Source organism: Phascolarctos cinereus, unplaced genomic scaffold, assembly GCF_003287225.1.
Source record: "Phascolarctos cinereus isolate Bilbo 61053 unplaced genomic scaffold, phaCin_HiC Scaffold_4;HRSCAF=312, whole genome shotgun sequence".
Taxonomy (NCBI): domain Eukaryota; kingdom Metazoa; phylum Chordata; class Mammalia; order Diprotodontia; family Phascolarctidae; genus Phascolarctos; species Phascolarctos cinereus.
Window position 1 is genome coordinate 711,495,567 of NW_027555847.1, and position 18,047 is coordinate 711,513,613.

At 49.2% G+C, this 18,047-nt stretch overlaps 1 protein-coding gene across 1 annotated transcript in view; it reads left to right on the plus strand.

Annotated features, from left to right (window-relative positions):
• Positions 1-18,047, plus strand: part of ACACB (acetyl-CoA carboxylase beta) — a 115,943-nt gene that overhangs the window by 25,688 nt on the left and 72,208 nt on the right. The window contains 8 exon segments of the mRNA XM_078154385.1: positions 7,640-7,772; positions 11,328-11,466; positions 13,373-13,482; positions 13,697-13,778; positions 14,025-14,123; positions 14,979-15,088; positions 15,186-15,296; positions 17,315-17,524. Coding sequence (XP_078010511.1) covers positions 7,640-7,772; positions 11,328-11,466; positions 13,373-13,482; positions 13,697-13,778; positions 14,025-14,123; positions 14,979-15,088; positions 15,186-15,296; positions 17,315-17,524 — 994 coding nt within the window.

Here is an 18,047-nt window from a genome sequence, read left to right on the forward strand (position 1 = left end):
GCTATGATTTTTTATTTCTAACCCCTATCCCACCCTGAAGTGTGAGAGTCAGCTTATCTTTGACTCCCAGAGAGAAGATGTAGGGGCCTGAGTGGATGGCCCCAAGGAGAGCTATTTGTTAGCAGCCCTCGCTTCCCCATCTGTTGGGTCAGAGGGAAAAAGATGGCGGGGAAAAGAGGGAAAACAATCCCTTATGGTATCAGAGCATCTGACTGTTCCCTCTTTCACTGTGGCTACGCAGAATAATAATAAAAATAATGACGGCAATGACGATGGGTCCAGTTTTTAAAACTTTTTTAAAAAACAGTTATAAAAAAACTTTTAAAAGTCTACTTTCTAACCTGTGGATTAGGTGGTGCCTGCCCATTCCACAGATGAGGAAACTGAGGTTCTAAGAAGGTAATGCATTGTCCAGATTCTCACAGCCTGGGGCTGTCTGATTCAGGATTTGAACCTAGGTCCCCTGACTCCAAGTCCATAAAAATCTGTCATTGAACCTTGTGAGCTGATCTACGCTTTGGTTCATCCATATAACTAACCGGCCGATAGGAAGGCCAAGGCTAGCTGCTTCATACCAGCTTTGAATCTTCTCCCCTCCGGCGTCTGAGCCTTCTCTGGCTTTTAAAAGCTGTTCTGTCTTTTTCAGAACTTGGTGAAGTCGGGACACGGGAAAATATCTGATCAACACTTGGGGGAAGAAAAAAAAAAGGAATGCTGAATTCTAGGGCCTTCCCTGTAGGGTTGTCTCTGATTGGCTCTGTGTAGAGCTCCTTTGTACACAGCTGTTTGCATGCTGCCTCCGCACCCCCCCCCCCATTAGAATGTGAGCAGCTGGAGGGTCTGTGTCTGCCTTTCTCTGTCCCCCCTGGTGCTTGGTGGAGTGCCCAGAACATAGTATGTATAGCTAGGTAACAGTATTTATGGAATGCTTATTCTACCAGCTTCTAAGTGCCTTACCAGTGTGGGCATGAAGAGGGGTGAGATATGGGAGCTGAGCTGTCTGCAGCGTGCCTCAGTCCTTCAGCATTTAGATTTTTTTTCCTCCTTATAGTCTTCAGAAAGAAAATTTGTCCTCTCACCACATTTTTATTGAGTGGATTTTTGTTCAGTCGTTTTTCAGTCATGTCCGACTCTTCGTGACCCCATTTGGGGATTTCTTGGGCAAAGATACCGAAGCGGTTTGCGATTTCCTTGTTTTACAGATGAGGAAACTGAGGCAAACAGGGTGAAGTGACTTGCCCAGGGTCACCCAGCTGCTACGTGTCTGAGGTCAGATCTGAACTCAGGAAGAGGAGTCTTCCTGATGCCAGGTCCATTACCCCCTAGCTTCCCCTATCCAGTGGATAGGAGATATATAGATAAGGACTTGGCCCCTGACCTGGGTTTGAGTGCCCTCTCGAGGTAAAACATGTACTGACATACATGCATGTGTGTATATGCCTACTTACATATGTAGACATATAAATGTATATAGACGTATCCTTCTCTATCTATCTATTTAATTAAAATGAAAAAAGACTACAAGTGTTTGAAGGGTAAATAAGGGGCAGATTTGAGAAATAACCACTTCCATTTGGCAAGGAAGAATCTGGAGAGATGGCATGGAGGCAGGGGTGTTTGACCTTTTTTTTTTTTTTTTTGCTTTTTTGTCTAGGCAATTGGGTTAAGTGACTTGTCCAGGGTCACACAGCTAGTAAATGTCAAGTGTCTAAATTTGAACTCAGGTCCTCCTGACTCCACGCCTGGAGCTCTATCCACTGCGCCACCTAACTGCCTCCGCATGTGACCTTCTAATTTAACTTTGGCATACAGAAGAAGCAGCTGGCATAGTGGTTAAAGCCCTGGGCTTCAGGAAGACCTGAATTCAAATTCTGCCTGACATTTGCAAAGCAGTGTGACCCTCCCCAAGTTACTTAAACCCCTCTGAGTCTCCTTTTTTTGTTGGTAAAATAAGGGGGCTGAACTCTGTGGCCACTATGGCCCCCTCTACTCGTAAGGGGGCATGCCAGGACATTAGTTTCCATTGGCTAGTTGAGTTTTCTCATCTACCGATGAGGGTCCTATCCAGATCTAGATCTCTTCCTGAAATAGAATTGTTATATATTAGCGTACAGTGGTGTTGTTCATGTCTGGGCGGGGAGATGGCACAGTGGATAGAGCACAGGGCCTGGAGTCAGGAAGACCTGAGTTCAAATCCAGCCTTAGACACTAACTAGCTGTGTGACCCTGGGCAAGTCACTTCATCCAGTTTGCCTCAGTTTCCTCATCTGTAAAACAAGTTGGAGAAGGAAATCGCAAACCACTCCAGTATCTCTGCCAAGAAAACGCCAGATGGGGTCACGAAGAGTCGGACATGACTCCAGCAGTGCTTGTTCTCCTCACCTCCATGAACCTTTGCCTCAGTTTCCTTCTCTGTAAAAGAGGGTAATAATACTTGTGCCACTGACCTTTGCGTTAGAGACTGCCCATTTGGACAGCGTTTCTCGTGCCTGCTGGGTGCTAGGTGCTGGGGGACAGTTTCCCCGGTGGTGGAGCTCCTGCTTAGCGTGGCCTTTCCCTGTGGGAAGTGCCCGGTGCCCCTCTCTGTTTCATGCTGATGCGTCTCTTCTTGGCCAACAGCCCCCTCCCTTGGGCTCCTCTGGCCCCTCGCCCCTGGTGAGGGGAGCCGAGGCCTGTTCTGCTCTCCGCCGGTCGCTTTTCAGGAGCCAGATCTCTTCCGACCTCTGAGAGGCTCTCTTTACCATACTTGTGGCCGCTTTCGGTCTGCCCCAGGTCACGTCCGGAGAATTACTAGCGGGCACCACTTGGGGCTGCTAACGAGCCCTTCGCCGGCTGCCTCCGGAATGGGAAGGAACTGGGGTGCGGGGGAGGGGAGCAGAGAGAAACGGAGGCCCGTGGAGCCTTGCCCTGGAAACTCGGAGGCAGGTCCTATTTCAGAATGGAACGGGAGGCCGGCCCAAGTCTCGGTAGGTTTCGCTGCCTGGGGAGATGAGAGGAAGAGGAGCAGGAGGAGGAGGTGGAGGAGACAGTTTTCCCCTCGCAGGCGAGTCGTGGACGTTTAAAGGGGAGCGCCCCTTTCTCTCGGATGGTGTCTGGAAGCCACTGGCCCTGGCGCTGCTTCGCTTGTTCCTGCACCTCGTCCCTGGGGCCGGAGCCTGGAGGCCGGGGCATCTGCCTGGGTGCTGATGGCTCCACTGGGAGCACGGGAGCTGCTCCCCATGACAGCAGGACTAGCGTAGGCATGAGCCCTGCGAAGTGCAAGGGATGTTTCCCGGGTTCCCGATGCAAGTAAGTGACGGCTCGTGTCTGCCTTCACATTCGCTTTTGTGTTTTCCGGTTAGGGCGAACCCTGGGCTGCCGATGTACCAGCCCGGACGCTCCACCTGGGCCTGATGCCTCGCTGTGCGGGCATCCCCTGCCAGGGCTGCAGGAGCAGGCGGGATCCAGAAACGCCCCTGCCCCTGAAGGGAGGTGGGGGCTGACCTTTGCTCTGGTGCATCGCTTGCGTGGGAGTGGCTGTGGGAGATGTGGCTCCTTAGGGGGTTTTGTGTGGGGAGTGCAGACTTTTAAGTAAGTAAGCAGACTTTTAACCACGGAGTGACTGTGAGCCAGAGAACAGCCCAGCTGGACAGAAACCGACTTTGAGAAGTGGCACGGGACATTCCCCTGTTGTAAGGACAACAGTGGGTAAACGGCAATCGGACTGCTTGCTTTATCTGTGGACGGCAAGGGGCAGCCCCAGACGTCATCATTTCAAGCTTCCTGACGCTGCTGACCTTCTCGCCTGGCTGTGGGTGGGCCCTCAGCAGCCCCAGCCCAGCACAGCCAGGGCGCTTTGGGATCCGGCCTTCGGGGTCACCTCCATGCCACCCTGAGGCTCACGGGAGGCTTTGTGGGGCATGCACCCTCTAGTAAAGAAAGTCTTCCAGTGGGCAGATTTAGAGTTCACTTTAGGAGGATATGATATGCAAATGGGAGTGTGGGTAGTGGAGGGGGGCCCAGTTGTCATCCCTTGAGTTTTTAGACCAGCAGGACTCAGTTCAAGTTTTTTTTTTTCACCCTTGGCTTATGAAATTAAGGCAGCTCTTAACATAAATGATTTCACTTTCTCCCTGACATGGTGCTCAGTACCTGTATTTTCCTTAGAGTCTGGGACAAGAGGGAGCTTTGACATTGTCACCCGGGGCAGCATTTCCCCAGTGTGTTTTCCAGAACCTGGTGTTCCATGGAACATTAGTTAGTAGGGGCTCTCTGGAGAAGGCTGTGTGGAAGCAGCATTTTTTTCCCCTCTAAGATAATATATAAGAAGTCACGTCGAAAAAAGAGCAAGGCAGGGTTTCCATATGAAAGCAGGTTTTTGTCTTCTTTGCTACCCGCTATCTTTTCTCCTGAGGAGGATTTGTTCTTTGCATCCCTGGGTGTTTGGTCTGTTTGTTGTAAGCCCCTAAGTCGTGTTCTTGGGGTGCTCTACCAACAACCAGGGTTTTTGAATAGATCGTCTTTGGGGGGGTCAAGAGAGAAGCTTGGTTTCTTAAGTTAAATTCTTAGCATCCTAGTGACTTTTCTCCAGCTGAGAGGCTCTCAGGCAGCCGACTGCTTGCTGTACCCAGGTAGGATATGTTGCCAGAGGAGGCAGCAGCAGGAGCAGGGGCAGAGATGCATGCAGAAGGTGACAGTGGTGGCAGATGGGCACAGGGGGACTGTGCAGCCAGAGCCTGTGAAGAATCAGAGCAGGGCTGACGACGAGAGCTACTGTGCCGGGCCTGTTGGGGGACCTGGCTTTGAGGAGTTCCTTGGAGTGAGTGCTCTGGGGGCCGGGGAAAAGTATCTGAGAGAAACCCTGCAGCCTTGCTTGGAAAAGGGAAAAATTAATCCATGTATCAAGCTGGGTGTCACAGAGTATAAGTCTGTCAGAGGTAGGAGAGCTCAGCATTAGTGCTATATAAAAGCAGTCTATTTAATACCACATTATATAATAAATCAATACATTTAAGAGAATTCCTTATCAAGCTGGGTGTCACAGAGTGCCAGAGGTAGGAGAGCTCAGTATTAATACTATATAATAAATAATCTATTTAATACCATATTATATAATAAATCAATACATTTAAGAGAATTCCTTATCAAGCTGGGTGTCACAGAGTGTCAGAGGTAGGAGAGCTCAGTATTAATACTATATAATTAATAATCTATTTAATACCATGTTATATAATAAATCAATACATTTAAGAGAATTCCTTATCAAACCACGTGTTAGGGGCAGCGAGGTAGTGCGGTGGATAGAGCTCTGGCCTTGGAGTCAGGAGGACCTGAATTCAAATCCGGTCTCAGACACATAACACTTACTACCTGTGTGACCCTGGACAAGTCACTTAACTTCAATTGCATCACCGAAAAGCAAAAATCAAGCAAAAACCCCCCGATGTGTTACCGATTCCAAGAGGAGGCGAGCTCAGTATTAAGATATAATTTAATATATTTTATAAAAATATAATAAATTAACATATTTAAGAGAATTCCTTGTTCAGCCATTTGTTACAGATGGTAAGATCATCAGAGATAGGTGAGCCCAGTATTAATGATATAATAAATTTAATATTATAATATATAATAAATTAATATATTTAAGAGAATTCCTCATCAATTCATGTGTTACAGACAGTAGTCAAGCTCAATCCAGGCTGGTGTAGTCTGGGAGGGCTTCCTGAAGGAGGCAGGCCTTGACCTGGACATGGAAAAACGAATAAGATTTAGGCCAAGAGAGAGGAGGCAGGCAGGCATTCTTTCAGGGAACTTAATTGGGTGTATTTTATGTTCCCAAAGTAGCCTCTGAAAGTAGGGGTGTGTTATTATTCCATTTTTATTGATGAAAAACAGGCAGGGAGCTTGTCCCATGATACACCGTACAGGCCCAGGCACAACCAGGCCATGAATTCCCCATCTGTTCACCCTCAGACCACTCACAGCTTGTATTCCAGTGCTGCGTGTTGGCTGTGGCTAAGGTGACCTTGGCAGCAGAGAGAGGGGGCCTGGGCTAGGAGGCCGGAGACCTGGGTTCGAGTTCCAGTTTTGCCCCTGTTTCCTGGGCCTCAGTTTCCTCTTCTGTACAATGAGAGGGTCAGCAATTTAAGAAACGAAGCAAGGATCTCCAGTGTCACTTCTGACCCTGACGTTTTGTGCCTCCCAGTTCCCCTCTGGCTGTAACAGTCTGTGACTGTGTAGCTGAGGTCTGGAAATTTTTAAAGGCAGCCGGGGGACCTGTGGGATGGAGCTCTAGACTTGGCATCAGGGACCTGAGTGCGAATCTTCTTCCCAGATACTTACTACACGAGCATCTTGGTCATGAGATTCTGAGTAAATCTCTTTAGTTTCCTCATCTGTAAAGTGAGGGTGTTGACCTCTAAGATACCTTCCAGTTCTGAATCTTAGAATTAAAACTTTATCTGTTTTTTTCCCCATTATCATTTTTTCAATGATCCCCTCCTGCCCATGAAACTTCTTTAATATGTGTCTATGACACCAGCATATTAGAGGTGGACAGGGACCAGACGCGAGAGGAATGATGTCTGCGTTGGGTGAGGGCGGCTCCTCTCCTTTGCCCATTGCACGGCTCTGCACCCTGATTTCTCTGCAGCTCAGGAAGCCTTCCTTGGTCATTGAGTGTGACCTGTGGCTTACACCAATGAAAGCTCTTTCTCAAAGTGGCCAAGGCCCCTTGGAATACTCCTCCTTCTCACCAGACCCCAGCACAGGCCACCCGAACCTCTGAGCTTTAGTCTCCATCCAGACTGAAGAGGCTGGATTGAGGGTCTTTCAGACCCCTTCCGGCTCTGACGCCCACAGGTCTGTGTTCATAGGGCCTGCCAGGCTCTGATGCCTGGGCTTCTGGGCTCTTAGGCTCTTTCCAGTCCCACCATCCTATGAATAGGATAGTTTAAGTATTGCCCTAGTTGGCTCTCCTACACCTTAAGTTAAAAACAGATAAAAATAACTGCCCATCTTGGGGACTCGGCTTGAAATAAGAATGCTCCCCCCACCCCCGCCATGCTGTGGGAAGCTGGGGCAGTTATGTTTTGATGGGCTCTTAACTCAATGTTGGAGGCAGGCAGGCAGGTGTGAGGCCTGCTGTCAGAAGGACAGGATTGTTGGACATCTGCCAGGGCCATCGGGGCCCTGGGTGCTGAGCTAGACTGGGGGACCATTTATCTTGCTGATATTCTCTTTTAATGCCACATCGCGGCATCCATAGGCCATGCCAGCAGAGAGAAACTTTGGTTTTTCCTGTCAAGTTGGAAATCACTCGGTCAATCAATAAACATCTGTGCCAGGCATGGTGCCAGAAACACATGTGAAGCCGTCCCTGCCCTCAGGAAGCCTGTGTTCTTTTGGAACAACTTCAGACGCTCTGTGTCTGCCCAGTCACCTCCCAGGCCTCTTTGCTCACCTTCTAGAATGAGAGGCTCGGTCCAGATGTCCAAGGTTCCTTCCAGCTCCTGACGCTCCAACGCCTCCGATGGCCTCCTCAGGGCAGCTTCACTCGGTCACTCTCCACTGAGCCCCCCAAGTATTGAGCCGCGTGTTTTAGAGAGCCGAGGCCTCCAGGTTTCCACTGACTCCGTTCTTCATCTTTCGTCTCCAGGCCCAGCATGTCAGGACTGCACCTGGTGAAAAGAGGACGAGAACAGAAGAAACTGGACCTTCATCGGGACTTCACGGTCGCCTCTCCGGCTGAGTTTGTAACTCGCTTTGGGGGGAATCATGTTATTGAAAAGGTATGGATATTCCGTTCCCCCCAGGCTCAGCGGCAGTATTGAGATGCCTCCTCCCTGCAGGGCCAAACGGCTGCCTCCATCACCCCTTTGCTGTGATGACTTTGGGCCTGGGTCTCCCCTCCCCCTCCTCTGCCTCTCCCTGCTTCTTTCCCCTTCCTCACACTCCCTCAGCCTGAATCAAAGGTCGGGGATCCTGGTTTCTGATTTTTGCTTTGTCCCTCCCTAGCTCTGTATCCTGACTTTTCTTCTCACCTGTCCCTTCTGGCACTCTGCATCACTATCCCATCTTCTCTTTCTCCTGTGGGGCACTCCTTCCTTTAGCACATCCCTCCTTTGCATGTAACACGTCCTACCTTTCATTATGGCTATTAATGGGAATGACGTCTCCCGCTGTTAGAGCGTAAGCTGCTTGAAGGCAGAGAATTTGTCTCATACAGTCTCTGTATTTTGAGCCTGCGTGATTGTTAAATTGACCTGTTGTGGAATTAATTGGGAGAGATGTTCAAATTCATCCCTGGAAGGGACTTCCTTACTCAGTTACTTGACAGATACTTGGCGCCTACTGTGGGCAGGACCCCAGGTCAGGCGCTGTGGAAAACAGTGAGATCCTCCCTGCTCCTAAGGGGCTTCAGAAGCAGGGGTGACCCCTTTAAAGGAGCACGTACCGAAAAAAAGCACAAGATCTGGAGGTAGGCGACCCAGGTTCGAACTCTGCCTCTGGGTGAATCAGGTCGCCTTTCGGGGCCTCAGTTTCTTTGTCTGTGAGATGGGGCTAAACGTACTTACTTAAGGCCACCTTGATTTTCGTCCTCATCCAGGGCTGTCAGGGAGCTGTTTGCTCCATGGGGATTTTGTTGAGCTGTGTAAAATGCATTCTCTTCCCTCGCGTCTCCCCACACTCTTGGGGATCAACCAGCAACCTTGTCGAGGGTCGCAAAGCAGGCAGGCTGACCTTCTCTTGTTCCCGGAAATGTCCACGGCAAAACTTCCCTGTCGGATTTGAGAGCTGCATGAGAAGCCAGGTCATGGGATGGGACCTTTCCAGCCAGCCTTTGTGTCTTGCCAGGAAATATGGTTTGATTAGAGGAGGCAGAATGAGTCAAGCTCACTGGGTTTGTGATCAGAGGTCTTCCATTCATATTTTTGTTCTGACACTCATTCCCTGTGTGATTGTACTGTGAATGAGTTACCTCACTTCTCCCAGACCAGCGGTCATCTAGCTTCTTCCTGGGAAAGTCCACTAGCTGCGGAGGCAGCCCCCTCCACTTGTGGTCAGGGAGATTTCTCCTGACATCTCAGTCAGGAAGGTTAGAAAGAAGTTTGTCTGAAAATGGGCTGGAGGTCTTAGTGGCCTGCAAGCTCAATGTGACCTATCAGACTGCCTTTGTCTTTTTTTCCCCCTCTCAGTGCTCCTGTTTCTCTGACCTGGGGCCAGACTGATCAAGTGTTACTAGCCTTGGAGGTACTTATAGCCGGCTCCCCTGACCCTCCCTAGTCGTCCCTTGAGGTCAAACATCTCCAGTTCCTTGCATGGCGTGGACTCAAGGACCTTTGCCATTCTGGCTGCATTCCAGCTTATCAGAGCTGAGTACATTTTCCAGAAGTGATAAGACAACAGTCTTAAATACTTGAATTTTATTTCAGGCCAGAGCACCTCCACTCTGAGCTAAATGCCATGACAGTCCCATAGTGTCCACTGGTAGTAAGAGAGTACATAGACGAGGCGTGATGACCAGAGGAGGGGAAGGAGAAGGGAATGAGCAGACACACAGCCATAGGAAGAGCTGAGCCATGCTGAACTCTAGCAGCAGAAGCCCCACCAGCCCTAGCTCTCAGTGGAGAGGCAGCAGGAGGCCAGAATGCCTCATTGTCTAAAGGTTAAGGGGTGGGGGGCAGAGTCCAGAGGGATGATTGCTTCCTTGTTCCTGGGAGCTGTGCCTCTCAGAAGGCAGTCAGAGATCAGGGTAGTTTCTCTGGCAGCCATGTCACCCTGCTAACTCAGTCCTAGCTTGCAGTCCACTCAGAGCCCCAGATCATTTTCATATGAACCTAACCATGCTTCTCCAGTTCTCTGCTTATGAAATGGATTTTTTTCTGAACCCAAGTGTAAGACTTCACATTTATCTCTGCTGAATGTCATCTTATTATATTCAGCCCCATGCTTTTTGGATGCTGACTCTGCCCTCTGGTGTGTGAGCTATCCCTCCTAGCTTGAAATCACTGGAAATTTGATGCCTTTGACCAAGTCATTAATAAAATGTTAGGCGGCATGCTGCCCATCCCAGATCCCTGGGGCATGCCACTGGAGACCTTCCCAAATTGTAAAAAGAAGGAGTTTGATAAATGAAACCTCTGGCCGTTCCAGCTCCAAATTTGTAATCTTGTTAGCAACATAGCACAAGAATCCTGGATTTCAGACCAGGATGGGCACGTCCAAGGCTTAGACAGCGGGGTTTGCGTCCACGGGGCGTCAGAGTGCTGGGTCCCACTCTGGTTCTGATGTTTATACCCCACCCCCACTTCCACCCCCAGGACTTAGGGCTTCACCCCTAAGAATACCTCAGTGGACCCCATTCAGATGAATAGTGCCTTCAGTGGTGCAGATGGGGAAACTGAGTCCTGCAGAAAGGATGGAATTTGCCCTTAGCAGCAGGGCCAGGACTAGAACCCATATCTTCTGACTTCCCAGCCCATGGCTTCCGTCCTCTTCTGCCATGTGATTCATACAACCAGTCAGTTGTTGACTTGAACTCAGGTCTCCATCTCTCCCTCCCCTCTATCCCTCTGCCTGTCACCCTTTCTCCTCTGCCTGAAGGCTCTTTGAAGGTTTGGACGTGACATATGAAAGGGATCAGCTCTGATAGAACATGGGTCATTGGGAATAGTCATCATTGTCCTTTGATTTAGGGGTGATGGGGTCCTTGTAGGCTGGCGGGCCTGGTGACAGCTGCAGGTCTCCCAGCTGAAATCTAGCCTTGCCAAGTTCAGAGGGATCGGTCACCCAGTTGGTCCCAGGAGGACGAATTTTTCAACCATAATACCTAAGAGACCCTCTACTCAGAGAAGGGGTTGGCGAAGGGGCCAGTGGCCGAGTCATGGATCCTTGAAGTGTTCGTTTCAGTAAAATGTCATGTGCAATTATTACGTTTTATTGTAGTCTAGTGATAATTACCCCCATTTATACAGGGTTTTATAGCTTCCATTTTCTAGGTTTCACCACAACTCTTGTGGGGGCAGGAAGTATGGGTTTTTAAATTCTCATTTTGCAGGTAAGCTATGACCCATGTCCAGGACGGGAATCCAAGCATGGATAAAAGCATGGGCTTGTGAGTCAAAGGATCTGGGTTTGAATTACTACTTGTATAACCTTGAACAAGTGACCTTGCCTTCTTCAGCCTCAGTTTCCTAATCTGTAAAATGAGGGAGGGCATCTACCTGTAGTGTTACCACACGCTATGGAGAGGCCTGGTGGCCGGGGTCAGGCTGGACCAATTCCTCGGATGCCCCCGATACTGACGCTTCGTCCATCTCTCTCCTCTGTGTCTCTTCCGTCAGGTTCTCATCGCCAACAACGGTATTGCTGCTGTCAAGTGCATGCGATCAATTCGAAGATGGGCCTATGAGATGTTTCGAAATGAGAGGGCCATCCGCTTTGTGGTCATGGTCACGCCAGAGGACCTCAAAGCCAATGCAGGTATTGTTTTCTTGGAAGGAGAGGCAGTCCAGACCTACGTGCAAGTCTGTTCCTACCAGGGACTCCCAGTGTGGAAGCTTTCTCCACTAATATATACTGGCCCCTTCCTGGCAGCTTGAGTCCCAGAGAAGTTATATCTTGCTCAGATTCACACAATCAGTCAGTGTGGGGACTTGAACTCAGGTCTTCCAAGTTCCATGGCTGCCCCTGGAGCCATACCATTCTACCTGCCGCATGACTTGACTTCATTAGAATCAACAATCACACTAATTATTTAATTTGTCATATATCATATATTACATAATAACATTATATTATATATATAATTGATTTATATTTAGCAAAATTTTTGTGCTCCTCACACCCTCTTTGTGAGGAAGAGGCTAAATATATTATTATTCACATTTTTTGTGGATGATGAAACAGAGTCAGAGTGGCGATAGCTTCCTCGTGCTTACAGAGTGTCAGAGGTGGGATTTTCATGAGTGTTCCAAGTTCCACGTTCAGCCCTATACCTCTCTTTAAAAATAAAATGCTCCAGGAAACTAGGTGGCTCAATGGATAGAGCACTGACCCTGCAGTCAGGAAGACCTGAATTCAAATCCTGCCTTAGATACTTACTAGCTTGTGTGACCCTGGGCAAGTCACTTAACCCCAATTTTGCACCCCCCCAAATACTAAAAGGCTTACTTTATATGGCATTTTAAGGTTCAAAAACTGTTATAGACATTATCTCATCTGATAAAGCCAATGAGTTCTGGGTGGCCTCTTGGTTTGGGTTCTATCTCCCGACTTGGGGCCTGGCTGTCCCCCATCCCTAGATCTCTTTACCTCCTGGCTTCTGTCAAGTCTCAGCTAAAGTCTCACCGTCCCCTAGAAGCCTTTCCCAGGCCTCCTTAATCTTCCTGCCCTGCCTCTGTTATCATCTCCAATGTTCCCCATCTGTATATTATTTGTACACGGTTATTTTCATATTATCTATCTCCCCATTAGACTGTGAGCACCTTGAGGGCAGGGGCTGGCTTTGGCCTCTATTTGTGTTAGCGTGGCACCTATTACAAGGCCTGGCACACAGTAGGTGCTTCATAAAGGCTTGCTGACTTGACAGCTCTTGTCCGAGACCTCGTGGAAGGGAATCCTGCCCGAGACTGTATCGTGCGAGAGGCCCACAGATTCTGTGGTCTCTGATTGTGGACGGCCCTTTTCCGAGCTTCAGGGGTTCCCTAGTCTGGCTGTTCCCCAGAACAGGAATCCTGTCTACACTTTTCCTAAGAAATGCCTGAGCAGAGGTCCTGGGGATGCCGCTGCCTCACCAAGATTCCCCTTCTGTTCTCAGATAGCTGTAGCAGGTAATTAATGCTTCAGCTTGAGCCAAAGTTTGTAACTTAGCCCCATAAGGTGTCTGGAAGGAACCTTTGGCATCATCTAGCACAATCCTCTTGTTATACAGAAAAAGAAACTGAGGTTCAGAGAGGGAACTATGACCCGGCCAAAGGGGGCAGAGCTGGCAGCAGTCCCTCTGCCCAGGCTCATCTTCTTTAGTCCGCCGTTCTAGTTCCTTCTGCTGGAAGCCCACAAAGCAAAATCAGTCCCTCTCCCACAATGCAGACCTTCTAGTCCCTGGAGACGGTCATCTTGTCCCCTACGGCTGACCCTCCCCAGGCCCTTCACCCAGTCTTTCTGTTGCAGGGTTTCCCCACTCTGCGTTCTCTAGTGAGTTGACATCTCTCATAAAAGGAGGCCCTAGAACAGAGCCCTGTGTATATGCCCTAGATGTGGTCTGTCCCAGGGTAGGGGACTTGATTTCTTCTGGTCAGAAGACTCCTCCATGTGGTCAAGCCCCCTTAGCACTTACAGACCTGCTGCCCATAATTAGGTGTTTCCATCCCTTCCTCTTGAATGACAGAGTACATCAAGATGGCGGATCACTACGTCCCTGTTCCTGGAGGGCCCAACAATAACAATTACGCCAACGTAGAGCTGATAGTGGATATCTCCAAGCGGCTTCCAGTGCAGGTGACGGAAGGGGGCGCATGCATGGGGGGGGGCCTCAAGAGCCTTAGCATCCCTTGAGTGGCCATGGCATTGGACTGGTCATTCACCGTGGGCTGACAAGGCACCTTTGGCAAGGCTTGGGAACCTGTGGGACTCTTGGTGTTGAGCAAAGAGGTCACGCCCTGCTTTGATGAGAGGCAGGGTGTGTAAATGAAGTATTTTTTTCTGTTTTTAGGCTGTGTGGGCTGGGTGGGGCCACGCCTCGGAAAACCCCAAACTGCCAGAACTGCTCCAGAAACACGGCATTGCTTTCTTAGGTGAGGCTGGGGACTGGGTTTCAAGCAGAGATCCCCCTTTTTGGAGGAGGCTGGCAGCCCCAGCAGCAGCAGGGCCTTAGGTTAGGGCTCCCAGGGATGGTGCTAAGGGCACTCTCGGGCTTGCAGAGCTCCTGCGTCCCAGGGTGGTTGTGAGAGTCCAGTGATGATGTTTGTAAAACGCTTGGGCACGGTGCCCGGCACGTAGTAAACACTTCATCAGTGCATGTTTCTTTCTTTCCTCTTAAGGCCCTCCCAGTGATGCTATGTGGGCGCTGGGAGATAAGGTTGCTTCAACCATAGTGGCACAGACCCTGCAGATTCCTACACTGCCATGGAGCGGAAGTGGTGAGATGAGGCTCTCGTTCTCCACCATTTTGATTCCTGGGGTGGAAGAAACCTCCCAGAACAGGGCCTGGGGTAGATGGCGTTGGACAGTGACTCCATTGTGCCCCCTGCCCTTCCTCCCATGTAGTCGCTCCCCCTGCCCCATGCCACTTGTGGCTTCTTGGATGGTAGCTTTGGCCACGACCCTTAGCATTCTTGCTGTTGTACTGACACCAGTCTTTGGGCTGCAGTGCAACTTAGGGAGCCTGGCAGATGGAGCCAGGATTTGTGGGTTTGATCGCCAAATCCATCCCCGATGCAGGCCATTGACAAATTGGTTCACTTCCTCATCTGTAAAATGGGTATAATCATGTTTGCATCCCCGGCATCACTTGTAAGGAGAATGCTTTTCAAACTTTATTAGACTATACAGGCATGAGGGGCAAGGCTGCTCTGCTGGATTGTGGAGGGGCCATGGCTTGGACCAGGGCAGGGAGGAGGCCCCCGGCAGTGGAATCAGACTGGGGCCGTGTGGACAGTACGAAAATGGGCCTCCCCCCTCTGATCTTTCTCCCATCTACTTAGGATGTCATAGCCTGGTTTTCTAAATTCACAGGATGCCACACTTTTAAAAAGCAGTATCTGTGAACTGAATGAGTCTTCTCAGAAAAAAAGCAAGGGTTAAGTCACAGGCTCCCATTGTTTGTGATTTTCTTGGCTAGGAGATTGATTGTCAGCATAGGACGGCCTGCATGGATGTGTCAGGACCTTGGCCTGGCCCTCCCGGCAAGGGGCCGGCCCCTCATTCCCAGCTGCAGGGATTCCTCCTTCGTATTTTTCCAGCCTTCATTGAGCTTCCTTCCGCCCTGGTTCTAGGTCTTGTTGTGGAATGGCAGGAAGAGGATCTCCAGCAGATGAAGAGAATCAGCGTCCCTCCAGAAACGTACGCCAAGGGCTGTGTGAAGGACGTGGAGGAGGGTTTGCAGGTAAACCAGACACCCGGCACCAAGTTCAGATCGGGGGCCTCGGAAGCCCTGGGAGCTTCCTTACTTTTCAAGGGGTCCTTTTGCCTTTTGTATTCAGGCAGCAGAAAAAATTGGCTTCCCAGTGATGATCAAAGCTTCGGAAGGTGGCGGAGGGAAAGGGATCCGGAAAGCAGAGAGTGCTGAGGATTTTCCGAGTCTCTTCAGACAAGTAAGACCCTGCCCCCTTCTGAGGCCTGTCCTGACCCTGCACTGACAAGTATTCCAAAGTCCCCCATGACTGCTGCCTACGCTTCCTATAGCCCTGGCCAAGGGGCGTTGATGAAGCAGTGTGTGCGCGTGCGCATATGTGTGTGTGTGTGTGTGTGTGTGTGTGTGTGTGTGTGTGTATGCATTTACAAGATAGTAGGGTCACAGATTTTGAGTTAGGAGGGACTGCAGAGGCTAGGCTGTCTTATCGTCCTTTCATTTTACAGAAGGGGAAATTGAGGCTGAGGGAAGGGAGGTGACCTGTCCAAGGTCATGAAGCTAGTAAGTAAAAGAGCCAGGTTGTAAACCCAGATCTTCTGGCTCTAAAACACAGAGCCTGCTCCACCGTTCTTGACTCTTTCTGTTGCTGGACTGAAATTAAGAAAAATATTTATCCAGTTTTTGTTTACTTCATAGGAGACATTAAAAATGGTGTCGATCAAGGGAATATTTTTAGATCACAGTTAAGTCTACTATGAATAATTGGGGAAACAGAATATAGTAGCAGACAGAACACTGGCCAGGGACTCAGGAGGCTGGGGTTCTTTCTGTCTCTGTCATTGACCTTGGACGTGACCTTGGGGAGGTATTGTCACCCTCCGATCGTCCTTGGAGCTCTGACGTCAGAGGCAGTGAGCAAACCAGTCACCTCCTGCCCGGGACAGTGCCAAGTGGTGGGATTGAAAGGAAGGCAAGAACAAGGTCGTTCCCCCCCCCCCCCGCCCGGTTAGCTCACCTTCTAATGGGGGCAGAAGCAATGTACCATCCACTGACATGCTGTCAAGACTCATACATGCATGTATACATACATGGAGACATACACACGTGTCTTATTTCTGTGCAGTTCATATATGTATGTGTGTGTATACACATTTGTATATATGCACACCTGTATGTAGTATAAGTATGTGTGTATATAGGTATATAATACATATGTACACAGTGTAAGTGTATGTATATGTGAAGATAGTACGTATGTGTATATATATACATACATGTATGGGTATCACATATGCATTGAGGCACATGCATATTTAGTTATATAGATCACGCACTATATATGCATGCGTGTACATACATGTATAGAGAGTACATGTGTATGTGTATATGTACATATATATGGGATGCATGTATATAGTAAATGTGTACATATGCAAGCATGTGTATGTGTGTATAGATAGCACACATGTATATCTGTATAGATAGTACACCTCTGTGTGTGTGTGTGTGTGTGTATGTGCATATAGTAATATGTGTGTATATATGTATGTATGAATAGTACACAGGCACGTAGAATCTCAGAGGGAAGGTGCCAGCATTGAGGACGACCTGCAAAGGCAGAATTTTAGCTGAGGTTTGCAGGAAGCCGGGAGTCAGAGATGAAGAGGGGCATTCCCACCCTGGGAATGGGGCTGGCCTGCCAGGAAAATGCCCTGAATCAGCATAGGAAGCATCTTGCTGGAGGAACCACAAGGAGGTCACTCACATTATAGAAGATGTGGAGGGAACACTTACTGTGACTTCCCTTCTGCCTCAGTTTCCTCATCTCTAAAATGGGTATATTTATGGCACCTTCCTCCCTGGGGTTATTGTGAAGCTAATGAGATACCATTGTAAAGTGCTTAGTAAACTTTAAAGTCCTATAAAAATGGGCACTCTAGTTATCACGGATTCTGTATAATTCCATGATCCCACTCCCCAGATTGAGCATCTACCTATGGCTATATAGGTATCTATATATGGCTATAGAACTTTTTTTCTTCTTTTTAAAAATTTATTTTTTAATTATTTTTAATTTTTATTTTCGTTCCAAACTTTCTCCCTCCCTCCCACCCCTGTCCCACCCATTGAGAAGGTAAGAAATCTGAGTACATAAAGTATGTGTCTTTGTTTCAGAAATCAGAGATCGAGGGCTGCGGTCCGTTCTTTGCGCGGATGGCTTGCCCTAGCTCAGACTCAGTGGCCTTGCTTTCTTCCCAGGTGCAGAGTGAGATCCCAGGCTCCCCCATTTTCGTCATGAAGCTGGCTCAACACGCCCGACACTTGGAAGTCCAGATTCTTGCTGATCAGTATGGGAACGCCGTGTCGCTCTTCGGGAGAGACTGCTCCATACAGCGGAGGCACCAGAAAATCATAGAGGAGGCGCCCGCCACGATCGCCATGCCCCTGGTGTTTGAGCACATGGAGCAGGTGGGCTTCCTGGTGTCTGAGCGTGGGCTGGGGGAGGTCTGGCCAGCCTTGCTGAGGAGCTGGTCTGCCTCATGGGGGATGGTCATTTCCTTTAGAAAAAGAGCCCCAGACTTAGGAGTAGGGACAGCTTCTGGGCCTGGGTCTACTGCTGTGACGTCACTTAGAATCAGTCTGTGTGTGTTCGGGCTTCGCCGACTGTAGAATGAAGTCAGGCACTTTCCAGTCCCATGTTCTCCATTCTGAACCTCCCTTCGTTAGAGGTAGCAAGCTGGAGGGAGAACAGGGCTCTTCACCTGAGGCCCATGACCTCCAGGCTCCCTGAGTGGAGTTGGGAAGGAAAAAAAATACCCATCTTTATTCTCACTAACCTCTAACTAGAAGTTTGCATGTCTTTCAATTATTTAAGAACATTGTTCTGAGAAGAATGGGGTCCGTAATCTTCCAAATGGGGTCCCCAGCACAAGAAAGGTTACATACCCTTGCTGGGTAGAATGCTGGATTTGGGGTCAGGAAGACCTGGGGT